Source organism: Limanda limanda, chromosome 14 (assembly GCF_963576545.1).
Source record: "Limanda limanda chromosome 14, fLimLim1.1, whole genome shotgun sequence".
Taxonomy (NCBI): Eukaryota; Metazoa; Chordata; class Actinopteri; order Pleuronectiformes; family Pleuronectidae; genus Limanda; species Limanda limanda.
This window is the reverse complement of record NC_083649.1, coordinates 8,562,756-8,589,625: the sequence shown is the minus strand read 5'-3', so window position 1 is coordinate 8,589,625 and position 26,870 is coordinate 8,562,756. Positions and strand designations below refer to the sequence as shown.

Sequence of the window (26,870 nt, the reverse complement as noted above, 5' to 3'; positions counted from 1 at the left end):
ATCTTTCATACATGCACTGAACTCGCAGCTCTGATAAACTTAGCTTAGCATTGAGTAAAAACCAGGAAACACCAAGCCTGGCTCTGCTCATTATTCGAGTACCAATAAAGCTCCTGAACATTTTATATCCCATATTTATGCTAGGCTAAGCTAACCATCTGCTTAACAGATACGAGAGTGGTATCAATATTCTCATCTGAGCCTGTAACCATGGTCGGCACGGTAAACATTTGTCTCTCAGGTCGCACTTCTCATCTAACACTTGGCAAGAAGGTGAGTAAGGGTATCTCTATGAACTGTTCTTCTGTCATAGCGATGGGACTGAGAGGCGGTGGACTAGTGGCACTAGTTTTCCGACTCCACGGAGAAACAACAAAAAGACAAACCTGGATTGATCTGTCCAAAAATCCAAGAGGATTCTCCCTACCCTGTCTAGTGCCCCTGAGCAAGGCACCTTACTCCCCCAACATCTGCTCCCCGGGCGCCGTACATGGCTGCTCACTGCTCTGTGTGTCCTGCACCAGATGGGTTAAAAGCAGAGGTTAAATTTCCCTCCGTGCTTGTGCATGTCTGTGCATGTGTTTGGGACAAATAAATGTATCTTAATCTTAATCTTAGAGTTCTACGGTTTGTTGCATTATTCCCCATCTTAACTTCTCTCTACTGCTGCCACACTTTATTTTCGCTGCATACTGCAACTAGTCAATGTGGTTTTCCGTTCGTCTGGTTTTTCGCTGTAGAAAACAGAAGCAAGCCTCAAAATGAGGGCAGCCAAACAGGTCAAAGCTGACACAAGTGCTTTTTGGGTAAATGCTATTGGCGGATTTGAGCCTCTTCACTGTTCTACCTAACTCTGCATTGTGTGGTAGCATCTTCACGCCTTTCTCCCTTTATTATGTAGCCCAGTAATGCTGGATTAAACTCTGTGTTAGCTCTCAGCTTCCACTCACTGCATCCCATCAGCGTGTAGTTTGCACGTGGTTAATGTACAATAGTTGACTTCAGTTTTGGCACGTTCCTTCATTTGGCCCGGGGGGTGTTCAACAGCCATTTTGACATGCGAGTAAGCGAGACATGGAGTACAGGGAGTGGCAGGGGGCTGGCATGCAAGGTAAAGCCATGTTCGCCTCTCCTGACAGCTCTGATCACAGAGAGGCAGCGATATGAGGAACGTGTGATCAAACGCGCCCTACCTGCCGTCTGTCAGGGGAGAGAAATGGAGCCATGGGCGTATGTGTGCGCGAGTTAAGGGAGGCGAGTCTTCAGAGAAGACACCGGGTGGGGAGATGACAGCATGAAAGGCAGCTCTACCAGTTTTTCGGGAGAGGGGAGAAGCAGCTGATGGATTAAAGGGTTATCTGCATGTGAACGGGGGAGAAGGCAGTGATGAAGAGAGAGGACGGAAAGCAGCGAGCTGTCAGGTACAGAGCCCGTTGGCACACTGTCGTCACAGCTGATCGTGCTCGTGACAGGAAGGAGAAGGAGCAGGAAGAGAAGCAGGAAGAGGAGCAGAGTGGATTCTGGCTTTGATTAGGACGTCAGCATATCAAAGCGTGGGTCCTTTTGAATGACAGTTTAAAAGGACCGGGGCTTGGTGAGAGATATGACGCAGTTGAGTGAGAGACTGTGACTGATGGTACCAGAACATCTACAAGGAGAATTGGTGTTGTACAATTTTTCCTGAATCCCAAAATCCGAGTTACAACGACAGCAGTGAAATGACACATGATCCTAAAGGGTTACTATCAAACTTTGAAAAAAGAAAATTAAAATGCTGGGAGATTGGGGTTTCTCTAATAATTGAATCACTCTTTGCATAAGAGCACCGATCCGTCTCTCTCTACTCTTTACTTATGTGGACAGTGTCTTTACTTTGTGCAGATAATCAGTTATCGTGAAGAAACGAAACCTTAATTTGAAAATGCTATTAGACCCATAATGTAGCCATTAGGCGCCCGTGCCACAGGAAGTTAACGAGCGGCACCAGAGAGTGCAGAAACGTCTGCGGTGTCGGCTCTTACAATCTCTCTTACAGTGGACGCTCTCTTTAATGATTAATGTCCGTAACAGAGTTCAGCCGGGAGAAGCTCTGTGTTTTATCTCCACTGACCAGGCTGCTCTTCTTTATTCAGTAACAAGGAAGCACAGGAGAGGAAGTGATTCTGGGATTTGATTACAGGCAACATGGTCACATGTCGCTTCAGAAAGAGAGTCTATCGCTAAAATGTTAAAGCCTCATCATCATGTTTCCGCTGTAAAGCACCATCGTGACATATTATATGCTTGTTCAGCAGAAAGCAGCACCAGACCTGGTTAATGGTGCCACGGTTCTGTGGCTTGTCTAGTAAACAGGATATCCTGGGTTCAAATCCCAGTAGTGCCTTATTTGGGGAGGTGGAAAATGTCCTTGTGGTGGGACTAATGAAGGATTATTTGATCTTGTGTTTTAGCTGTGTGTTTGGTCTCCTACAAATCAACAATTGAAATTGTGTTTTGAAAGTGTACAGATATTCAGGCCCACTTAAATCACTATCAAGCATCGAGCTTTACAGTGCAGAGGGTGCTGTGGCTTAGTTGGTAAAGCGCCTGTCTAGTAAACAGGAGATCCAAACAGGAGTGCCTACTTGGGGGGGAATTTTCCCTTGAAGTGTAACTACTAAAGGATCATCTCATCTTTCAGCTGTTTGGTCTGTACCATCTCCTGGTAGGGATATCCCTCATACTTCTGCTAACCAGGTAGTAGCTGACTTTATCTATCTGTTGATCATTACTGAGCAGGAGGTGCACTGTGGGCTTTTAGAGCTTGTTCTCTGAAAACAGCCTTGGAGATAAACAAGGCCATGAAAGCAGTGACAGTGGTTCTCTGAATAATGCAGTTACAGGCCAGAGAGGTATACCTGAACAGAAACTCACAATAAAACTCTGTAAAGCTGAGATGGATTTCAGATTCAGACACTAACTCTCTGCAGGTTTATCACTGCTCGAAGCTTTTAGATGGAGGTGAATATTAAACATTTGTCTGCACTTGACAGCGTCCTTGGTGCTTGTTTTGTGAAACGATTACATGAACATTGTCTGAGACGAGTTTCATGTGGTGCACATGCATAAAAAACAGGAAGAAACAGCACAGATGACTAACTAGCTCCCCGGCTACCACAAGTGTTGGCATGGCAACGAGCAGAGCATGACTGTAGGCACCATGAGCAGAGTTGGAATAAATCTTGATCAGTCAGATTGTGCGTCTGGAGCTTTGCACAACAGCTAAAAAACAACAATTTGTGTCACGATAAAAAGTTTGGCGGGCTCGACTTACTTAGATAAAATGATCCGTTTTCAACCTTTGGTTCGTTCACCTATTCTCTCTATTTCGTGGAAAGAATTGCAAGCTGTGGGTAAAGTAGGTCAAAACAAAACCCTGACACATAAGCCATCAGAGATAAGTGCCCTATAAAGATTGATAAGTCAATAATAAACAAACTTCACCTGGGTCATGGCCAAATGATGAATTTCTAGGGCTTTACTGCAGTGGAAAGGTCTGTTGACTATGATCTTTATGCTACGTATTTATTGTTATACGTTCCATATTTGGGAATTCTGAAAAACACAACGTGACTTTGTTTTGACTCCTGAAGTGTCTACCTGATTTCATCTTGCAAAGTAAAATTGGCTTTCAATGGTTTGTAAGAAAGTCATGAATTTTCTCATAAAGAAATATGACAAATATGTCTTTCTCAAGTTCTGTTGTAGTTGCTATTTAACTTCAGTTGAACCCCATCTGCTTTTATTTTGAAGTTCGTCCTCCTTTCCCAGGATGAAAATAGGCAGCCTGTATTCTCTGCTGTTTATCTTCAGTTCATAATGTGCCATGGTTTAAAATGAATGTTAAACAGACCCCATTTTGAGGGAGGAAAATAGATAATGAAAATAAGTTTTAGAGAAACTGATTGCAGCACTGCACAGCTCCCAACCCTGTTCGACGCACTTACTGTGACTCTGAGATTACAAATCCTTGCCTTAGGCTTCGTTTCTCGTATCGCACTATTATCAGTCAGCTATTGTTATGTAACCACTCCGTCTGTGTGTGTGTGTGTGTGTGTGTGTGTGTGTGTGTGTGTGTGTGTGTGTGTGTGTGTGTGTGTGTGTTTGAGTGCACACAAACAGGAAGGAACTCACAAACAAAAACTATTTATAATATTGTATTCAATTTGTCAAACTCAGAACGAGGCTGTTTGACAGATCAAAAGATTTTTATTTATTTTTTTATGCCTCTGAAACGTGCATTCAGCCTCTTCTTCCACCATCTGCAGGGGTTTTCTAAACGCAACCTTTTCAGTGTGTTTTTAATTAGAGGAGGCAGTGGCTCCTTGACAGAATCTGTACGCTAATGGGAGCTAATAATTGCAGTATAATTTGCGAAATAACCAAGAGCTTACAAAACAGCTTTTATCATTCAGTTTTAACTAATTAGAAGAATGGAACGGGTGTCTCTCAGGCTGCTCTTTTTCTTGAGGTTGTTTGCAGTTTGTCTAACAAGCCACAAACAGCCCATTACGGCGTGTCTCCTATTTTGTAGCCGGTCATATTCATTTAAATCCGACAGTCGGAATGTGGCGCCAGAAAGAAAAGCGCCTACAAGTAATTAACAATAAAATCAGCGACTGATAATTCATGTGGGGTTTGTATTGTCAAACTGGTGTGTTGTTAAATTCTTGTGTTAACAGTCCAATTTTCTCCGGATTTAATGGGCAAAGTCAAAGCTGCTGGGTCCAGCTGGTTTGTTTTAGACGGGCCACAGTCGCACTAATCACCCACCTCCTCTCTTAAATTCATTTATACAGTTAGGAATCCACTCTGACAGCAGTGGCTAACCCTGCTGTGTAGACTACATATAAAGTTGCTCTAATATATTCCCACAGGACGGCTTCCCGCTCTGTAATTTGTTGACTGCTGCACAGGGTCTGAAGAGCAGCAGTCCTCTTTAATGCCTCTATAAACACAAGCACACATAAACATACACATGCAAACACACACACACACACACACACACTATTGCCTTGAGAAAGAGTTGAGAGCGGTACTCAGGGAGGGAATAATTATAGATGGCATTGAATTTCCTTCTCTCCACCATGTGCAAACACTGTGCAGCCAAGAGCGTTTGCTTACTTCACATGTTTACACCGTGGCACCACTTGGCAGCAGGGTCACATTATTGTGACTGAATATCTGGTCTGCAGTGGGGGCCTGAGGAGCAGGGAGCCACCAGACAAACGTACAAGTAGCCTTGTTTTATTATTAAATAAGCAGGAATAGAAACTGCTGCACCAGGATGTGTCGGCAGTATGATAAAAGGAGTTGAGCTAAATCCTTTCTAATACGTTTCAGTTTGAAAACTCTTGAACTCTGCTATGGATGCATCTGTCTCCTACTACTAGTTTAAAACAGAGAAGTTCAGAGACGCTGCTGGCTGAAGATGGGGCTGTGTTTTAGTTTGGACGGGCCGAAACAGAGATGTTTAGAGAGAAGGACATTCGCAACCACTTGCCGATTGGCTTTTTCTGTCACGGTGTAAACCTTCTCTGATTCGGCAGGCTTTTATCACATGAAGTAAACAACCGGCTTTAGCCTCGGCTACCGATGTTGACTGGAATGAAGATAATCAAGTAGCGTTGCGTACACTGTCAACAAATTGCTGTGAACGCCAGCACGCGAATGCCTAGTGTACATGATTTTCCATCGTGTTGGTATGGACGGTAATAAAAACCGATTCAGAGCCAAAACACTTCAGTGGACAGAGATCATTTTAGTTTGAAAACGTACTAGTGTGGTTGTAGCCTTACAAATACTTTGACATCCACACATCAGGAAAGTGTTCCACACACTATGTTGCTACTTGCAGTTCCCCACATGCTCTGCGAACTGTTATATGCTTCAAGCAGCTGAATTTTTGATGCAGATTGTAAGTAAGGACATGCTGGGTGTATGCATGACTAAGTGGCTGTTTGCCTGCAGATATGTTTGTGTTTATTATGCATGAATGCACGAAGCTCCGCTCTGCACATACCTGGAGCTGTTGTATTTGTCGCAGAGAATAGATTGTAATTGAATATACTTCCCTCAGCTTGCTGTAAAACCACATTACCAGTCCCATTGTGGAAGGGAATCCGGGGAGGAGGCACAGTGACCCTCAGGGAGATGGGGGGGGGGGAGGGACAGGAGAAAAGAGCAAGAGAGACCGTGATTCGGTTAAAATCAGAGTCAGGATAAAGAGTGAAGCGAGAGAAAAGAGGAGAAACGGACAGCAAGAGCTCAACATGGGAAAAACCAACCTGGAAGGGTTTTAGTGAGCTGCAATAACCCTGGTCTATATTTTACAAATCTCTGCTGCAGGGATGGACATTCATATCATACTTTATGATAAGATAGTTACTCATTTAGTTTCTTAATGATGATAGAGCGTGTTGTCTCCATCAGGTATTTGGGTTCGGATCAGGTGACCTCCTAAGGCGACAGCATATGATTCACGTAACGTTTACTGCTGATCGCACCATTCAGCGACCTTTCAACATAAAACGGAAGAATCTGCAGCCATTGTATAACTTTCTGTTTTGTTTCCTGCCAAACAGAAAGTGACCTGAAAGAACAGAGACAGCACAATGAGGACAGAAAAGAGGGAGAGAAACAAATAAAGGGATTTAAAGTTGTGCTGATCGATACCACAAGAGAGGCTGCGTTCACACTGCGTTTAATTGGGGCTAGTTCGGTGTCTGTTGCACATTCCTCCACTGACTGCTGTGCCGAGCGAGCGATTGACGGAGTGAGAGAAAGAGAGACGGAGTGAAAGAGACAGGGGGAGGGAGGGGATTCAGAGGTTGCTGTGAGGAGAGGAAGACAATATGATGTGACACAGTGGAAAACGGGCAGGAGGGAGATAGAGGAAGGTGGGTTGGGGGGGGTGTGTGGTAAAGCTATCTTTGAGGTGTTATCAGGTTAAGCCATCCAACACTGGCTGTCACCATGGTGACACCATGGTAACAACCAGGTGTTCAACCGAGAAGGAGAAAGACCTTGCCTATGCAAAGGGGCTTCCTCTGCGTGTCTCTTCCTCAGTAATTGTCCTCATCCGTCTCATTCAGAGGGTTCGTCTGCAGGTTGTTCGTCTTAAAGGTGTATTTAAATATTTAGAAAACAGTTTGATGTCATTATTTTCCATTCAGCAAATAACTCCCCAGCAATCTGCGGGAATCTTTTCTTCTGCATTTTGATCCCAATCTCATCTGTGCAGTTCTCAGTCAGTTGTCTGAGTCACAGCAGGAAACAACAGTTGCTAGTTAGAGGAGCCTGGATGTGTTGTGTGTTTAAAGGCCCAGTGTTCTGCTGCAGCTTCAGCTCAAAGCTATTCAACTCTTCAATGTTTTTCGGTTCATTGTCGAGGTCAAATGTGACGATTTCTTTTTGATTATCACAATGTGTGTGTTGTATATATCTATATATCTATGAATGTGTGTGTGTGTGTATGTCTCTGTATGGCTCCCCCATGCTTAAACCCATAAGCTGATTTGATAAGGTGCTTACAGAGATCTCCGTTTCAATCCGTTGGTGTTAGCTTGGTTACATCACTGCGGCCGGCTCTGTGTGTGTGTGTGTGTGTGTGTGTCTTGCTCGGCAGAGTGGGTTTGGTAGTAGTGGTGAAGTCGGGGGGAGGGGGGGGTATAGAAGGCTAACAGACGCTCGGCACATGGAGACACACTGCCAACAATGACACACACGTGCTTGTGCCACACTGCAGGCCAGACACACAAAAACAGTAAGCAAAGGCAAACACACACAAACACCACAGACCTTTGCTCTTGCTCTTAAAGGCAAACAAGCTGTACCACGCTCTTAAAAACACATCACACCAGCCGCGCGGTTTAATTGATATTCATACGAATGGTTCCTAATGCAAAACACCTCACTGCGTTCCCTTCACACCTGTACTGGGCTGATGGAAGGTGAGAGATCCGCTAAAGAGAAGCGGCACCGAGCAGCAGCTGTGCCTCTCCTCTCTCCTGTGTGGTTGTTTTTCAGTCAAGTCGATCGTAGTTAAACTTTGGACGCTTTCATTGACTGGGTTAATTTGGACAGAGTCAGATTGCGTTGATACTAAAACAATGTGCGGCGTGTGATGACGTGTTTGACCTTTAATCAAGCCGCTGTCATTCTCTATCGTTCGTTCACGGTATTTAAAAGATGTTAAAATGTTTCAGCTTGATTGAACATTGTTGATGTGCTCAAAGGAAAAAATAATGTAACACTCAGAAAACAGTGAGGAGCAGCAGTATGTTGTGAGCAGTGGCGGTTCGTCATACAGGGCGCTGGGGCGCCGCCCACCCTACAATTTTGAGATGAAAAAAAAAAAAAAAAAAAAAAAAAATGACATGTCAAAAAACATTATATATCAAATAATTTAATAAGAAATGTACTGTTTTAAAGCGTTAAATGTGTGCCGGAGACCGTAAACCCCTGTCAAAACCACTTAATATATTATATTTGGTAATATATTTGCCATTCATTATCACTGAGAGAGAAACCACTCCTCCCTGTGGGCGCCGGGCAAGTGGAAGTCTATGGAAGCCAACAAAAGGGGCAGGAACATTTGAGCAAGGACAGCTTCTCAATGGCGGATGACAGTTCGAGCCATGGGCGCACTTCACTTGCGCCTACAGCCAATGAAAGGGTTTCTTATACATCATGCTGACAGGACTGTCCAATCAGAGACCTTATCACTGATCTACAGGAGCTGCATAGTTAGCAGATACTTTTAATCTGCACGGAGGTGCAGCTCCGGTCCCGGAGCACTGAGTGAGACAGGTAGAGGACAGACAGTGGACAGATAGAAGCATTGTTGTTTACTGTGTCGTGTGTGTAGTTTTATCGATCAGTAATAATCAGCTGAAATTTTTAACCACACGTTAACGTGCATGGGGACGTGCTCCTCCGGGACCGTCCCCGGGGACGTCCCGGTCTCGGTCCCCGGGGATTGGAGCACCTCCCGGAGCACCGGAGCACCTCCCCGGGGAGGTCCGGGACCGTCCCCGGGGACGTCCCGGCGACCGGAGCACCTCCCGGAGCACCGGGTGCACCTCCCTCCGGTGCTCCGGAGACCGGGACGTCCCCGGGGACCGGAGCACCTCCCGGGGGACCGGAGCACCTCCCGGAGCACCGGAGCACCTCCCCGGGGACCGGGACGTCCCCGGGGACGGACCGGGACCGGACTGGGTCCCGGACCGGACCGGAGGTCCCCGGACCGGACCGGAGGTCCCCGGAGCACCCCGGAGTTTTTTTTTTCTCATTGCGGTGGGCTATTTAAACCGCGCCGCCCAAGTGCGCCCCCCCCCAAAAAAATGTCACCAGCCGCCACTGGTTGTGAGTGAGAATAATCCACAGCAACTCCAGCTATAACTGAACAGGTTACCGTTACCTTCGTCTCTCTGTAGGTTTCAGAAATGTTAATAATCTATATTCTCACCTTTAAACTCATTAAGACGTGCTGAAGGGTCCTTGAGCAAGTTTCCCTGTAGCTGCTCAGTAGCTGCCTCTGACCTCTGACCTCTGTGTAAAGGGTGACAGGGGTCTGGCTTTCTGGAAGCTACTCTCACACTATTAGTCTTTTATTATTATACCTGGCTGTCAACAGCGACTGCTGCTGTTTTGGGAAGTTAACACATTTCCACAGCTTATATTCCTGTGTTTCTCACAGTGAGTCAAGTTTGGAAGTGTTAAAATGTTTTTGAAAGAAACATCTGAGAGGGCGACGACTACCAGTAAGTGAAAGAAAGGGGAACCATGGACAAAGAAACAGTCAGAGGGATCAGAGAAAAGTCAGGAGGAAGTTGGAAAGACAGATGGAGGCTGAGCACGTCCTCAGCGTCATCCTCCTTTTCTTGTTTCCTGTTGAATTATAGGAATCTCTGTGTGTCCTGATTCGACCCTGTTTCAATGTGACATATTAAACAGCTGTTTGAATGTGTCCGAAATGATTCCCACATAAAGCCCTAATGTTATGTGTCTTTTGCTTAATCTGTGTTGCAGATAAACCTGCGGCTTATTTTAGTCAGCGGCAAGACAAAAGAATTCCTCTTCTCTCCAAATGAGTCGGCTGCAGACATCGCCAAACACGTCTACGACAACTGGCCAATGGGTAAGTGTGTCAAATACTTAAATAAATACCAACATCACTGTATGTGATGATACTTTTGATTTATATACTATTGATATAACATATATACCTAATATATACAATATTACCGACAGCTGAAGCTCTGTTGAGCTCTAGCTTTGTTTGATCTTTATCTTATTGTGTCGGAGATCTCTGTGTCTTAATGTAGCCACTGGTAGAAGAATGAACCATTATCCTGCATTCAAAACCCTACACAGGTAAAAGTATGTATGAGAAGCAAAAGTAAACATACTCACTATGAAAGATAAGGAATCTATCTTCTATATTTTTTGAATATTATTACTAACACATGTATGTTGTCAACATAGGAAAACAGTTTACTTGTTTGAACTGTAGTGTATATATGTTGACATTCTTAATCTGTGAATTGACTTATTGTTTTAACGCAGTAAAAAGTACGATACATCCTTCTGTAGTATTAGTAGAGACCAAGTACCATAAAATGTAAACATCTAAATAAAGTACCTCACATTTATTTCATATGTATAGCAATTTTCTGCTTAACATTACAAAGTGCGGAATAGGCAAGAAATATTCCCAGACATGTAGAATCATAAAATCCAGATGAGTGAGTGTAAATAACAGGCAGTGTCGATCATTTGTAAATTCTTTCACCATAAGAAAGGTTTCTAGAAGCACACACCAGGTCAAAAAGTGAGCAATGCATTTTTAAAATCAATAAGAGATTTAACAGGGAGCCAGTGTAGGTAGGCGTTTCGTGGTCGTGTCATGAATCCAACTGTTGAGTCAGTGTTTGGAGATGTACAGTCAGAGAACAGTGATTATATCATTATTACCCAGGCATTGTCTCCATGTTATTATGCTGTGATACTCACTCACACATTCTGAATTACATCACATAACAACTTTCATTGTGAATCACATTGAAGCAGGAGAACAGCTGCAGCCTGTTTGCATCCGACATGTTTGTCATTTCAAGCAATGTAGCTGTAAACAACTCGAAAAACCAGATGATCAGACTTGTATGTTTCTTCACAACAATGCTAAAGGACGAGAAGCTTTTATTTCCACATTCAGCCCCACTGCTAATTACTTACATAGGTCTATTTAACTGTGTGGGAATGTGCAACTCTTTGGTGTAGGGCAATTAGATCACACTCCGCCCTACTGCCTGGTTATCATTGCGTACAGGAATGTGGGATCGCAGTACAGCCACCTCCTTTCTTTAATACACCCACTCCCTAAGTGCTGCTACGCCTTGTGCTACCTTCAAATCTGAAACAGACTCCAGCCTTTTCCCACGGTGCTGGGCTGGATGAATTATCCCAAAGGACTCTGATTATCCTGGAGCAGAGGACGGGAGTAGAGAGAGAACAGAACCTTTTGTGCCCTGTCAGTTCTGAACATCTCCTCCTAGACAACAGACCTGAACCCTGTGAGACCCAGAGCCGGCACTCGCTCAGCACCAACACCCTCTGTTTAGCTGGAGACACACATCTGGTGGCCAGACTCTGCTGCTGTGCAACTCCCCCCCCCCCCCTCCTGTTCTCTCTCTCTCTCTCATTTAATGCCTTCAACTTTTTGTCTATAGCTCGTCTCAAGCCGCACCTTTCCTTCTGTTTTTCTCTCTCGAGTCTCTGTCACATTCGGTCGTGCGTCCCGCAAAGCCCACACATTATACATTGTGCTTGTAATAATATAAAATAAAGTCTGAGAACGTCTTAAAATATCTTAAAACACAGTTGTTGGTGGTTTCTTTTCACTACACTTTGTCTCAGACTCAAAACAGGACGAGTGCTGAAGCTTTTCATCACATCTGCTCAAGTCAAAGCCCCTTAACAATAAAAGCCCTTGTTCCCTTCTTTAAATTTGCAATAAGGGAATAAAAGAAAGTGGAGACCGTTAGAAAATATGATATGTTGTTGACTTTTCTCTTTTAATATGTCCGTGTCTTTTTTCAGACTGGGAGGAAGAGCAGGTCAGCAGTCCTAACATACTGAGGCTCATCTACCAGGGACGTTTTCTACACGGCAACGTAACACTAGGAGGTGAGAAAACACAGAAAGCAACCCCCCCCCCCGTCCCCACTTCTCCCCATGTGCTCGCAGACATAAACGCTAAATCATGGCCCTGTGTGTCGCTGGAAAAGTTCTTTGCTGTTCTCATCTCTTTTCCCTGAGCCGCAGAACAGAGGTACCTCAGTGCTCCGGACAAGCCGGCTTTGACGGAGAGAGGGAGGAGAGAGGAAACACAGAAAAAGAGGCGAAAGAGAGTGGTCAGGAAAGGAAGGGGCACGACTGGCAGCCGAGTAGACCTCAGGCAGCACAAAGACCAGACGCAGAGGGTGGGGGCGTGAAAATGAAAGCCATAAGTGAACAGAGGAAAGGAGGATGTCGTCTTTTGAGGCGGGCCCACTTCACTTCCCCCCCCTGGCTTTTAGGCTTTTGCGTCCACTTAACCCAATTTAGATTTGACTGGAGTTCTGTGTGGTTAACGGGTTCACGGCTGTCCCCAACCCTTTTACACTCACTGCCATCTATCTGATAATTCCCCTATCGTTCGTTTAACGTGACCTGACACAGAATCCTCCAGCCAAAAGTCACAGTGGTTTTGAAATGCAAAAATAAATGACACACACACACACACACACACACACACACACAAACACATACACACACACACTATGAGCAGGTTTGGGGAGTGAACGAGATCCAAATACTTCAGGTGTTAGCCACAAGATCATCTTCCAGTCAATCCTTGTCACGAGAATTACAGGACTCGAGTTTCTGCTTTAACTATATTAACTATATTAACTAGTACAGCTACTTGGCATTTATTGGTAATATATGTCCCAACATGTTCTGTGGTCGTGAGCTGTAAAGATAAGTTCAAGAAAGAAATGCTGCTGACATGTAAATGACACATTCGTAGGAAACAGACACAGACTTGACAGAACAAAGTATTTGTTAGGTTTCTTTCATTCAAATATAACATTATAATGTTGGACAATGTTACATTACTGCTGTGTGATGAGTTGAAAGTAGGACACGGCAGCTCAGTACGTCTGAAATCAATACTGCATCATCGACAGGGATTTATTCTGATGTTGATGTTGCAATATGGAAAATAAATGAAAAAAAACCAGGCTTCAGAACAATGGCTTTGTTCCAGTTTTATGAATTACACAAGATCAAACTCTTCCTCTGCGTAAAATTAAATTGCTAATGGCCGATATTGATGATCATTGATTTGGACAACATAAACAACATGTGATTATGTCATCACGATATGTTTCCTACTCTCGTTTTCAGTTGTTTATCCTCCGCTGCTGTAAAAATGTAATTCATTAGATTTTCCTCTCATGAGTTTGCTTCGTGATTTCATTTACACAGTGAGAGACAGTTTCTAGCTACTGGGGGACAATTACACATTTTAACATTCAGGAGCAGCAGCTCGTGCAAAATAACTTGAATTGTTCAGAATTGTTTTATAGGAAGGCTTACACGCTTTATCATTTCAGACGGTTTTGTTCCCTGCAAGTACTATTATTATTATTCTGGAACACAATGATCTTGTAGTCATATATTTCAGTAGCTTCAGCCACAGCATATTATTAGAGCCCTACCAATTTATCAGTTTTATCATTGTATTATCATATAGAATAAACAATGCATAAAAGATGTGAATTTACGTTAGAATTTCATTTAAGAAAGAAACACAACTAAATATATGTTTTTCTATATTTGATTGTGCTTTCTTTTTAGTTATTTCTAATAAAGATTGTGGTTGAACTGTTAAATATCGAGCCTCAATTACATTTCTATGTCACACAGGTTTGATAATGACATCGAAATTATCGCTAATGTATATTGGATTTTGTTTATTGATATTGTCCCCCAAAAAATCTCTGTCAGCCTGGCTCTAGTCATTATTATATGAAGCAGCTTAAAAGTACTTTATAACTGTTCTATCAATGTTATATTCCCTAGTTTAACACCTTCCAGTGCTGTATAATCTGTATGTACGTGTTGCAGAGTCCGGTGTACAGACAGATATGTCGCCCAGTGAATAACCACTAACTCTGTATGTGTCTCTCTCTTCTCCCCTGTTAGCCCTCAAACTGCCCTTGGGGAAGACCACAGTGATGCATTTAGTTGCCAGAGAGACTTTGCCTGAGCCAAATTCCCAAGGTAACCAGCCCTGCGTCTCCCTTCCTTCCTTTCACTAAGCCTTTCACACTCTCCACAACTTTAAGCGCTCTTTGCTCCCAGCCATTATTTATCTCTCCACATGGCTTCAGTTTTGGGAACAGCCACTGGTGCAAGTAATTGGCCTCTCCTTAAATGTTTCCCCAAGAGACCGTCCACTGTGGACAATGTATAGCCAATAAAAATCATATTAGGGGACAGGTCTCCCTCTAGTGATTGTGTGTAGAGACCGGGCTGAGGGCAGCTGGGCGCTAGACCTAACAAACAGAGTGCAGATAAAGAGTGTAGATCTGGGTAGAAACAGTAACAGGTGAGATCAATGCGTCTGTTTGTTTCTTTTCTGTTAAAAGTTGGTTATAGGGCTATAAAGTGATTGACAGGGATGAATCTGAAGTGAATTATAATTAAACTTCAATGAGTTAAAATGTTGGGACGACCCAGCATTAGTGGCCTGAACCTCGACTGTCGGCTCAGTGAAGTTGAGCTGTCTTTCATGCAGAGTTTTTATTGTTAAATCATCTGAATCTTCCAACACTGAAAACAATTTGCATCCATCACTTCAGTCAAAAGTACAACACTTGAAATTCATGATAATGGTTAAATCTATTAGTTTAAAAAAAAATAATTGCCAGATGAACAACAGAACTGACAGCTAGCATCATCTGAATTCCCAATTTAGCTGTTCTCATAAATATATTTTTATGTTTTATTAACAAATATGAAATTGAGATTTGTTCCGTAGCTGCTCAGGTAAAATCCGATGTTAATGATGAACTCTCTGCTGCGTATTCAGCCGTATTAGTCATTAAAATGAGCAGTCACAGTGGAAGTCAGAGGCAAATGAAGGATGTTGTGTTTAACGTTTAACTCCTACACACTGAAACACAACACCGGAGGTTTGTTTGACACTGTGTGGAGGCCATTTTGGAAAAGATAAAAGTTGTTCTCGTCTGGACTGAGAGGAAAAGACATGCTTGGATATATATTTTCTTAATATGGACACACTGAATGACGCCTCATCATATGTGTTTAGCTGAGTACCTGTGCAGGATCAGTGTTTCCTGTTGTTGACGCTGTGTGTGTGTGTGTGTGTGTGTGTGTGTGTGTGTGTGTGTGTGTGTTTTCTCAGGTCAGAGGAACAGAGAGAAGACCGGGGAGAGTAACTGCTGTGTCATCCTGTAAATACACACCTCCGCTGCCAGCCCTCTTAACCCCTCTCATCACCTCTCGCCCTCGACGTTCTGGACCCAATGAGCTCGTCCCTGTCCTGTCCTGGAGTCTGTCCACCCTGCGGACATGCACACAGACAAACACACACGCTCTCCTCCCCCTTTTCATCTTCCTCTTCTTCTCCTCTTCCTCTTCTTCCTCCCTCTTTCATACACTCAAACTTACCATGGAAAGACAGCAGGTGCAGTCCGGCTGATCCAGAGTCAGGAGCAGATAAACGATAGAGTTGATTCCTTCGTTTGTAACTTGATTTGTTGTCATAACGGAAAATTAGAGGAAGGAATTCGATCTGCATGTTTTGTTTTTTTCTTTCTCTCTTAATGCACACCTTTTAAAGCCTTCTGCCACACAGACACACACACACACACACTCAGACATCGACACATTGTCAAGCCATCCTCAGCAGCTCTGTTCAAAGTCAGTCTCTATGCGGCTCCTCATTCTAGCTGGTTGTAACAGTGATGCAGTGCCACAGTTTGTGTGCGTGGCCTTGTTTCCTCATACAGACTGCAGAGATTTTTAACCACTAACAACACACACGCACACACAACAACGTCTACACACACAGTATGTGCTTGTGTGATCTCCCTCAGTGCAGCAGATGAAGCTTAGACGTGCCTGATCAGAGAACTCAAACCAGGACACAGACACACACAAACACACACACACACACACACCTTGTGTCCTTTATACTGCCCTCCTCTGCATGTGCCCTTAAAGGTCACAAACGAGAACGTCCTTTTTGTCTGCAGAGCGCTGTGGAGAGAGAGAAAACTCGTCTCTCTCGCCCAGCCGGTCGCATTTCTAGCCAAACTCGGCCTAAACCAACTGACAAACAGCCAAACAGCCAGTGTTGGGCCTCTTGTTTTGGCTTCATCGTTTCGTCCGTGTGTGTTTTGACAGTCCGTGCATAGAACTGACCGACCAGTGTTGTGATGAATTAAGCCTCACGTCAGTTAACCCCCCCTGCCCCCCCTTTCTAAAAGGAAAGGCTGGTCGCGCTCCCGTTTTTTAACAGTGTTGTGAAGGATCTCTGACAGCTGCTGTCCGAGCAGGGAAATGAGCTCTGAATGAAATTTGCTCCTTATTCGTCTTAATTTGCTTCGCCCCCCCCCCCCCCTCTCGCTCTCTCTCTCTCTCTCTCTCTCTCTCTCTCTCTCTCTCTCTCTCTCTCTCTCTCTTTCTCTCTCTCTCTCTCGCTCTCTCTCTCTCTCTCTCTCTCTCTACCCCCCCCAAATCCTCTCTCTGCATTAAAAAATCCATTTTGCACAACTGAAGCATGTGCTCCCTCATCAGATTAATAACAAACTGTACAAAAAGTTCTACGGTTTTATTTTATATTTTTCCAATGGAAGTAACGTTCCGGACAAAGGTAACGTGTAGAATATATTTAATATGAATCTTCTATAGAACACGATGACTCTAGATCTTGTTGATATACAGTATCATTGGTGTTTAGTCTATGATTGTGTATGCGGTTCGCTTCTAGCCAGTTCACAGTCACTCGCTGACAACGTCTTGTGCTCAACGGCAGAAAAAAACCTCCCTAATCATCGACCCACTGTATTCTTACTTTTCTTTCTTCTGTTTCTACTTTGTTTCTTTTTCTTTTTTCATTTTGTTTATAATTTAATGTAATCCTTTTTTCTCTGTGTGTGTTTGTGTGTGTTGTTTTTTTTCTTTGCTTTGAAAGAATCGCTTTGTAACAGCACTAGGTCTTAAAAAAAAAATATATATTGTTTATATTGATCAGGGTTCAAATCTGTACAGAGATAAATGTTTTCAAACCAATTGTAAATAGCACTAATGCTCCCTGTCCCTCCTCCGAACTTCAAAATGGAATAAACATCTGTAAACTAAATAAAGATTATTGAAGTGTGCCGCCTCTTGTCTGTGTCTCACTGATACTGGATCATGAAACATGTGATACTCAGAGATGAAACTTAACTGGTTTTCAACTAATGTTTGAATCTTTTCTCTCAACTTGTGGTTTCAACTCCCTGACGGTAACGTGGAGGTGAACTGTGAAGTATTTATGTCGACATACTCTGTAGTTTGTCAAGTGTGTGTTTAACTTTACACAAACACACACTGTACACATTTCATTTTAAAGTGTTTAATTATTACCCTAAAGTAGAAATACCACGATAACATCTATACTACTTGTCCTTAAAGGGTCATGAGGGGGAAGAGGACTCATACAGAGACCAACAACCAGTCACACTCATTAGGGACCCAGAGAAAACCCACACAGAAAGAATTGAACTAAGAGGCTACGGTGCCACCCACTGCTCCAACGTGCCACCCACTGCTCCATTATAAGTCCTGATTTCTACAGTGAAGTAACATGTCCTTCACCATCTGTCAGCTCAGTCTGGTCTGTCCCTGCTCCACCTGCTCTGACTCAGCAGCTCTGGTCTGATTCATCAGCTTCTCACATTATAAATAATAACTTCCCTCTCTGCTGGATCGACTCTCTGTTCAGAGGTCTGTTGAAACTTTTTGACCGAGTCATTGTGACACTTGTTCCTGAACCTGTTGGGCTGACTCCTGCCCCCCACCCTCTCCATCAGCTCACATTATTATTATTATTATTATTATTATTATTATTATTATTATTATTATTATTATTATTATTATTATTATTATTAATAAAGACTTTGTTCTCTCTAGTCTGTGTCTGTTTCCTACGAACGAGTCATTTACATGTCAGCAGCATTTCTTCCTGGAACTTATCTTTACAACTCATGACCACAGAACATGTTGGGACATATATTACCAATAAATGCCAAGTAGCTGTACTAGTTAATATAGTTAGAGCAGAAACTCGAGTCCTGTAATTCTCGTGATATTTCACTTTTCCTGTTTCCCTGTCGTTCTCCTTAATCTTCTGCTGCACGTGAGATGGAATATTTAGTTTCACTCTTCTTCATACAGTATATCTGACGATGAGGTCACTTTCCATGTGAAGAGTTAACACACAAAGTTAGTTGTTGTACAATCTCATGAAAAACATGAAGCAGCCAAACATGATCTCTGTTAAGATGCTTCCCCTCTGAACTCCTCAGGTGGTTTCATTTAAATAACTGTCTCAGACCAGACCCGTCAATAAACATGAAGGAAACTGATATAATTTCATGTGCCTGATTCTGACGTCAACAACAACAACACACTGACATGAAGAGGAGCAGCACGGTGGCCATGTGTGGAGGAGGCCTTTCATAAAGCTAAGTGCTCATCACTTGTGTTTGGATGGATTGTCAACAATATAATGACGTTGTATTATCCAACAGGCAAAACTAAATGGAAAGACTTGACTGAAGGTTTGAGGACATCGCCATCTTCTGGTGAATCCTGTGTATAGCACCTGGTTTATATTGTGTGATGTGGATTATTTTTGACGCAGCTTCACCTCATCGGCTTTATTTTAGAGCTGTCAAATTATTAAACATTTTAATCAGATTAATCGCAGGGTAGCTGTGGATTAATTATGATTAATCCCCATTTGTAAAAATGCCAGAAAAATCCCCATTGTTTCAGAATATTGTTGTTTCAGAATAACGGAAAGATAAATTACAGAAGGCGGATATATATATTCACATTTGTTTTTTGACAAATCCAAATGGTGTTATTGAGATTGAAAAAAAAAAAAATCAAACTTAAACATACCACTATTAAATTAGGCTGTCTCTTAGATATGGGATGTTCTTTAGAATTATTATTATTTTTAAATCAAACTAAAAGATTTTTACCCATCTTAAACAATTGGTGCGTCTAGGCCTAAATATAGGATGGTTGAATATAACTTTTTTCTTTTCTTTTCTAAATCAAACAAACAACCAAACCTTTACATGATTAAATGCCGCCCTCTTGGCTTTTCTTCCTCTAACCAGTTGCTGCGGCAAACTAACTGGTTCCCATTTTCTGAATGTAACTGCGTGACCAGCAGCCAGGGTCGTGCAGGTTCACACTGAAAAAGAACAAGTTCAAACCTCAGTTCATGCAGATGAAAATGAACTACTCACGGTTAGTTCACACTCATGGTTAATTCTTTATTTGGATGATTTAGATGACAAACGTACAACAGCCATACTATTTTTAAAACTACTTTATGATGATATATATGATGCCATTTGTTAAAAAGTCTCAGTGTCATATATACACTTGTTTGATGAGCTTGTGTTTAGTGTTTAATATATCTAGTGTTTTGAAGTCTTGGTATTTGGCTTAATTTGTAACTGCAGATCACTTAATGTCTCATTTGGGCTCATACCCTTTTATGATCTCATTACAGCATTATTTTATTTTCTGTCCAATGTGTGCAATCCAAATATTTGATATACTTTTTTTTTAGAAATATTTAAGATCAATGAAATGACGCATATGTGTTTATTAGTTTTTGAACCAGGATAACGATAACGATAAATGATATAGAAAATATTAAAGTTGAATATTGTTTTTGAAGGTCTTGCAGTGAAAGGTAACATAAGTTCAATGGGATTAGTTAATATTCCCAGTAGAAATCATACAGTGTGGTATTTTGACCAGTGCTCCAAAATAGAATGTAGCTCTCTCAAAAAAAATAAATATTATTTCCTATTTAGATGGTATTTATTAACTTTATTGTTATGTATTTGTTATTTTAGCACCTTGCAGTGGTGAAGAAAGGTACTGCATTCAAATTGTTTTTGACTTTTCATTCAGAATATGTGGAGTAAGAATAAATATATATTTAATCTCAGACCCTCAGAAAAGTCTAGAGATGACGTAAACACTTCATAATAAAGGAAAGGACAGGGCATTCTCCACCTGTGCCCCCCCTTGGAACTTTCTCCCCCTACACCTCAGACATTCTCCCTCACTCGCCTCCTTCAAAACTCTCCTTTTGATTTATTTATATATTATAATTGTTTTTAATGTAAAATGTCTGTTTGTTAACAGCTATAATGTTATTATTTATTGTTATTGTTTTTATTGTCGCTGCTTTTACCATGTTAACTGCCTGTGAGTACCTTTTAAAAGCTCTATATAAATCAAATGTATTATTATTATTATTATTAATTGAGTCAGAGCAGCACAATGAAGAATCTAAAGACCAAGTTGTTTTGCCAAGATTACTGTAATAATATTGTACTAAGATAATACTACTATAATAATCCCTTCTATGTTATATGATGGCAAATCAAAAGTATATTTGATCATGGCTGAACAGACTGAATCAGGACAAAAAAAACTAGAAAAAAGGGCTGAACAAGCCCATTAGTGTCGTGTTTTTAAATAGAAATAAAGGATCAAGAATAAATTGTCTGATCTAAATCTCAAATATAAATTTGTCATAAGACATATTAATCAAAAACAAAAAATCCTATATTTGCCTCTCAGGCCCCATTTCTCTGCACCACCCCCTGCTTATGGTCGCAGGTGACATTTTTATGTAAAGTGTAAGAAAAGTCTCTGTGGTGGAAACTTTTCTGTCACACTTTCATAAACTAAAGTTGTTTGTCCAACGACAAGCTGCAACATCTCTGTGATAAATATTTATGTTTTGGTGGTTGAAGGGGAAAAGCTCTCAGGACTGTAGTCGTGTGGGAAGCAGCCTGTTGGGAGGAGACCAACACGTCTCGCTCTCTGCTGACGTCTCTCCTGAGGCCTTGGTGTTGAGAGACAGCCGAGACGTGCAATGACTCTGTGGTGAGGTTGATTCCCGCGGGGTCGACCTCCAGGAGGGTTGACAAACCTGTTTGTGATTGAGTGAAGCGTCGGCTCTGAAATCCAACACGATCCTTTTAGGCTCCACACATAACAATATAATGCAAACAACATCTAATACCATTACTATTGTCCCAATTAAACCACAACTGCTATTACCATTATTATTGGTACAACAATGTGGACATTTGCTTGAGGAATGAATGTAATAATTAAACTAATATAAACAGAGTAAAGACAGGAAAATAATACTGAAATCTGATACTGTGCATAGTACTTCTACCACTAGTATTGTAATAGTATAGCTACTATTAGTGAAATTGTGACTACTGTCATAGATAAATCACTTCTCCCAATATAATAATACTGGTTTAAGGATTGAAAGACACAAAAGATAAAAACATAGCATTCAAAGCAGTTGTGCATCTGAACTGACTAAGTACATAGAAATCAGCTCATCAAATCCAGAATCTGGACCAAATTGCTCACAGTGTAATCATTCTGTGAGAAATCAAGGTAAATCAAAGTGAAAGAAAATTTATAAAAATCCAGGATTTGTCCACTGATCTGACTCCAAACCTAAATTCATTTGATTCTTTTCCCAACCATAACGACATCCTTCCACCAAGTTTTGTGATCATCGGAAACATAATAACTGATTTGGTAATTCAATCAAATTCTTGAATAAAAACAGAAGGTGTGTGGGTTTTCCACTTTATTTTAACTTATCTATCAATGTAATTCATCCTGCGCTTTCTTCTGTCTCGTAGAAATAAAACTGAATTGATTGACAAACAGACAAACAGACAAACAAACAGACAAACAGACAGACAAACAAACAGACAAACAAACAGACAAACAAACAAACAAACAAACAGACAGACCAACAGACAAACAGACAGACAAACAGACAAACAGACAAACAGACAAATAAACAAACAGACAAACAAACAAACAGACAAACAGACAAACAGACAGACAAACAGACAAACAGACGAACAGACAAATAAATAGACAAACAGACAGACAAACAGACAAATAAACAAACAGACAAACAAACAGACAAACAAACAAACAGACAAACAGACAGACAAACAAACAAACAAACAGAAAAAACAGACAAACAAACAGACAAACAGACAAACAGACAAAGCAACGGACAGGAGTGAAAATATTCCTTTCCCTTCTAGTTCTCAAATTAAAATAATTCTGCAGTTCAGGTTAGAAATAGCGTGTTTTCCACGTCTCCTGAAGTTTTTCTGAAACATTATAATTAGTATGTTGTCAAACTAGCAGGTGGTTGATTCCTCATGAGGCTAATGTGTTGTGTAATTAACTGCCTCCCGCAGGCCTGAGGCAGGCGATGCTTCCTGTCCTCTCTGTCCTCTTTCTTATTTCTTTAAAGTGTCTCTGTGGGAGAATCTCAAACAACGGTAATACACCCAGGGAGCTCATCTCATTCATTTGGCCACAAATCCCTAATAGTGACTCCCCACAGGTTACACTCCGGGTGAAAGGCTTCAATAGTCTCTGGAGAAGGTTCCCATATTATATTAGTCTCAGAAAATCTAATTAAAAAGAATCTGAGGAATTCACTGAACACATTCCCCAACATAGGAGTTAGTAATGAGATCATGTATCTCCTGCTTTGACCTGACCTGACACAGGTCACAGTTTGATTTGATAATACAACGTCAGCATTTTCTATCCAGTCCTCACTATTAAACTATTAAAGGATCGATGGTACATATAATCAAGATCATTTCTTTTGATTGGCTGATTTGATTTTGAAGCTTTACATTTTTATAGAACAAATTATACTTTTCTAAAATGTGAAAAACGGATCACATGTTGCAGTTCATCTTGAATTGAAGTTCAAGCAAGGCCCAACAGAGGCCAAGCATGTTTGTCATAGTCTTCATCACAGCCATTCTAACAACAAGCTTATTATAAACACAAGTTAACACTAGTAATCAGTGTGATGCTGCCGGAGCCCATCGTTTATTTTCTTCAGAACATAAAGGATCATCTCATTTCACATAATCTGTAGGAAAGGCATATCCTTCTTTTAATGCTGTAACATGCACAACATGCAGAATATCAAATAAAAACAAATCAAATGAGAACAATGAAATAAAATATGTAATTTAAAATAACTGCCGCATGTGTGGACTGTACATTGTTTGGGTGAAGCAGCGCCTACGTGGTGGACTTCCATCGTTTCAGTTCCATCAACATTATTAACTAATAAATTTAAATGTGGTTCTATTAGACGACTCTCAAGCCTTGACGGAGGAATCCACTGTCTGAGAAACAGTCTAGTTACAGAAAGTGATATTTTTTGTATTTGTCAGTTGTAAATCATAGAAAATTACTATTAAATTCTTTTATGATTCTCTCCTTTGCCACATATGTGTACTTCATGCACAGAAATCAGTTGTAATGTGAAACGAGAATACGTATTTTGGTTTGTGAAGTTTTTCTGCAGAGTCGTCAGATAAGTTTAGGAAACAACACAAGGAGTTGTCATGTTATCTGTATTCCTGTGGCAGAAATCCAGATGTCAAGTCCTGGAAAGTTTCTCTCTTCAGTGTGTAACTCTTGCATCTTTCTGAAGTAGCTGACCCAATCCCCCCGGCTCCCTCCTGACTGTCTCCTGCAGTTTGGGACAAAGTGTTTACCTCACTGCTCGGATGTGTCATCATCAACAGTCGACAAACAACTCATTAACAGCCTCATTAGGCCGAAACGCTCGGGCTTCCAACCGGGGAATCAAGTCAAGGGAAGTTTTGACACAACACAAACAATCAGAGAGAAGAAGTCTGAAGACTGAAGACTCTGTGTTAACCTCACTCCTGACATGCATTCGATTCTATTATTCTGGCCAGTGTTAGACTTCAGGACTGCATCCATCCATCCATCCATCCATCCATCCATCCATCCATCCATCCATCCATCCATCCATCCATCCATCCATCCATCCATCCATCCATCCATCCATCCATCCATCCATCCATCCATCCATCCAGTCATCTGTCCATCCCTACGTTCATCCATCTATCCATCCATCCATCCATCTGTCCATCCCTCCGTTCATCCATCTAACCATCCATCCATCCCTCCATCTATCCATCCCTGTGTTCATCCATCCATCCATCTGTCCGTCCCTCTGTTCATCCATCCATCCATCCATCCATCCATCCATCCATCCATCCATCCATCCATCCATCCATCCATCCATCCATCTGTCCATTCATCCATCCATCAATCTGTCCATCCCTCTGTTCATAAGCACATCCATCAGTCCGTCCATTCATCCATCCATCCGGCCCTCCATTTGTCCATCAATCTGTCCATCCATCCATCCATTCATCCATCCATCCATCCATCCATCCATCCATCCATCCATCCATCCATCCATCCATCCATCCATCCATCCATCCATCCATCCATCCATCCATCCATCAATCCACCCATCCATCCATCTATCTATCCATCCATCCATCCATCCATCCATCCATCCATCCATCCATCCATCCATCCATCCATCCATCCATCCATCCATCCATCCATCCATCCATCCATCCATCCATCCATCCATCCATCCATCCATCCATCAGTCCATTCGTCCATCAGTCCATTCATCCATCTATCCATCTGTCCATCTGTCCATCCATCCATCTGTCCGTCCATCCATCCATCTGTCCATATGTCCATCCATCAGTCCATTCATCCATCTGTCCATCTGTCCATCTGTCCATCTGTCAATCTGTCCATCTGTCCATTTGTACATCTGTCCATTCATCCATCTGTCCATCTGTCCATCTGTCCATCTGTCCATCTGTCCATCTGTCCATCTGTCCATCTGTCCGTCCATCCATCTGCCCATCCATTCATTTGTCCATTTGTCCATTTTTTCCATTTGTCCATGTATCCTTCCAACCATCCATCTGTCCATCCATAGAAAACAAATGAATTAAACACAGCAAACTTACCACAGTCACAAAGTAAAATACAGTAAAAATTTATAAAAATAGAAGCTCCAATTACATTAATGTAATATAATATAAAATAAATATATTATATACTTTAATAAATGCAGTATAATAGTTGTACTGAGAAGTTTCTTCCTGCTTGCATTCAGCAGACTCCAGGGACCAGACGCTGACCATCTATGATATAAACAGAGGATCAGTGAATAAAGCTTGTCGGAGCTTCTTCATCAGAACAGAGTGAGACAAGCTCACCTCCATCCTCCACACAAGAGAACCTGGTGCACTCTCCTTCACCTCTCTTCATCTTTCACTATGGAGTTTTTCAACTCGGCTCTCGGGAAGAACATCACCTTTGTGCGTCCTGCGTATTTCATAATAAGCAGATTTATCGGAATACCTCATGTTAAGTATTATTACATCTTTCTGTGTTTTCTGTATATCTTTTCCGTGCTGGCAAACACTGCAGTCATGGCCGTAATATGTTTGGATCCCAATCTGAGAACTCCAAAGTATATCATAGTTTTTAACCTGGCCTTTACGGACCTGTTCAGTAACTCTGCTCTGGTGCCGAAGGTCCTGGACGTCTTCCTGTTCAACCATCACCAGATCCCCTACAACGACTGCCTGACCTTCCTGTTCTTCTGCTACACCTGCCTCTCCATGCAGTCTCTCAACCTGGTGGCTCTCTCCTACGACAGACTCATAGCGATCGGTTACCCGCTGCAATACCATGTGAAGATTACTCACAGGTCCATGTTTTGTGTTATCGCCTCTTTTTGGCTCTCTATCGTCACTGTGGTACTGATCGCAGCCGGCCTTCTCACCAGACTCTCCTTCTGTCAGTCCGTAGTGATCAGGAGTTATTTCTGTGACCACGGCCAGTTGTATCGTCTGGCCTGCAACGACACCACACCCACTACTATCATGTCCTTTCTGTTATTAACTCTCATCCTCTGGTTCCCTCTGATATTCATCGTGTGCACTTACCTGTACATTAGCTATGCTTTGACCAAAGTGACCACGGCTCAGGGGCGGCTGAAGGCCTTAAAAACCTGCACAGCTCATCTGTCACTCGTGGCCATCTACTTCATCCCGATATTAGTCACATTTATGTTTGGGAAGAATATTCATCCCAATGACAGGATCATTAACTTGTCTCTGAGCTCCGTCTTTCCTCCCACGTTGAACCCGATTATCTATGTTCTGCAGACGCAAGAAATCAAAGAATCTGTGAGAAAATTATTAAAGATCAGAAAGAAATCCGGGATTAAAGTAAAGAAAGTTGTGATCAGGTAAATATTTCTGTTCTGTTCAGGACATTACGTCTATTACAGAAGAATCAATGAGTGAGTGAATAAATATGTTGGAATCCCACAAATGTTGTGATATGAAATTATAATAATTATTAGAATTTATCCTCAAATCAAGTAACGTTTTTAAAAGATGAAGTGTGAAATAATATAACTCATTTTAAGACAGAAGTTCTTTGTTAATTGCATTTATTTCTACTCATGTACTGTGTGATAACTGCAAGATATTCTACAAACA

The 26,870-nt window shown here is 41.8% G+C and overlaps 2 protein-coding genes across 2 annotated transcripts in view; both read left to right on the top strand.

The window, feature by feature from the left end:
* The window catches only part of ubl3a (ubiquitin-like 3a), a 36,704-nt gene extending 19,206 nt beyond the window's left edge, over nucleotides 1-17,498 (top strand). Inside the window, exons 2-5 of the mRNA XM_061085638.1 lie at nucleotides 10,072-10,180; nucleotides 12,142-12,228; nucleotides 14,293-14,370; nucleotides 15,518-17,498. Coding sequence (XP_060941621.1) covers nucleotides 10,072-10,180; nucleotides 12,142-12,228; nucleotides 14,293-14,370; nucleotides 15,518-15,570 — 327 coding nt within the window. The 3' untranslated portion in view covers nucleotides 15,571-17,498. The remainder of the gene's footprint in view (nucleotides 1-10,071; nucleotides 10,181-12,141; nucleotides 12,229-14,292; nucleotides 14,371-15,517) is intronic.
* An 8,136-nt stretch (nucleotides 17,499-25,634) lies between these two features.
* On the top strand, nucleotides 25,635-26,618 carry LOC133019967 (olfactory receptor 1E16-like). The gene has a single exon (XM_061086565.1). It carries the CDS (start codon nucleotides 25,635-25,637, stop codon nucleotides 26,616-26,618), a length of 984 nt encoding a protein of 327 aa, XP_060942548.1.
* Nucleotides 26,619-26,870: the final 252 nt, after the last annotated feature.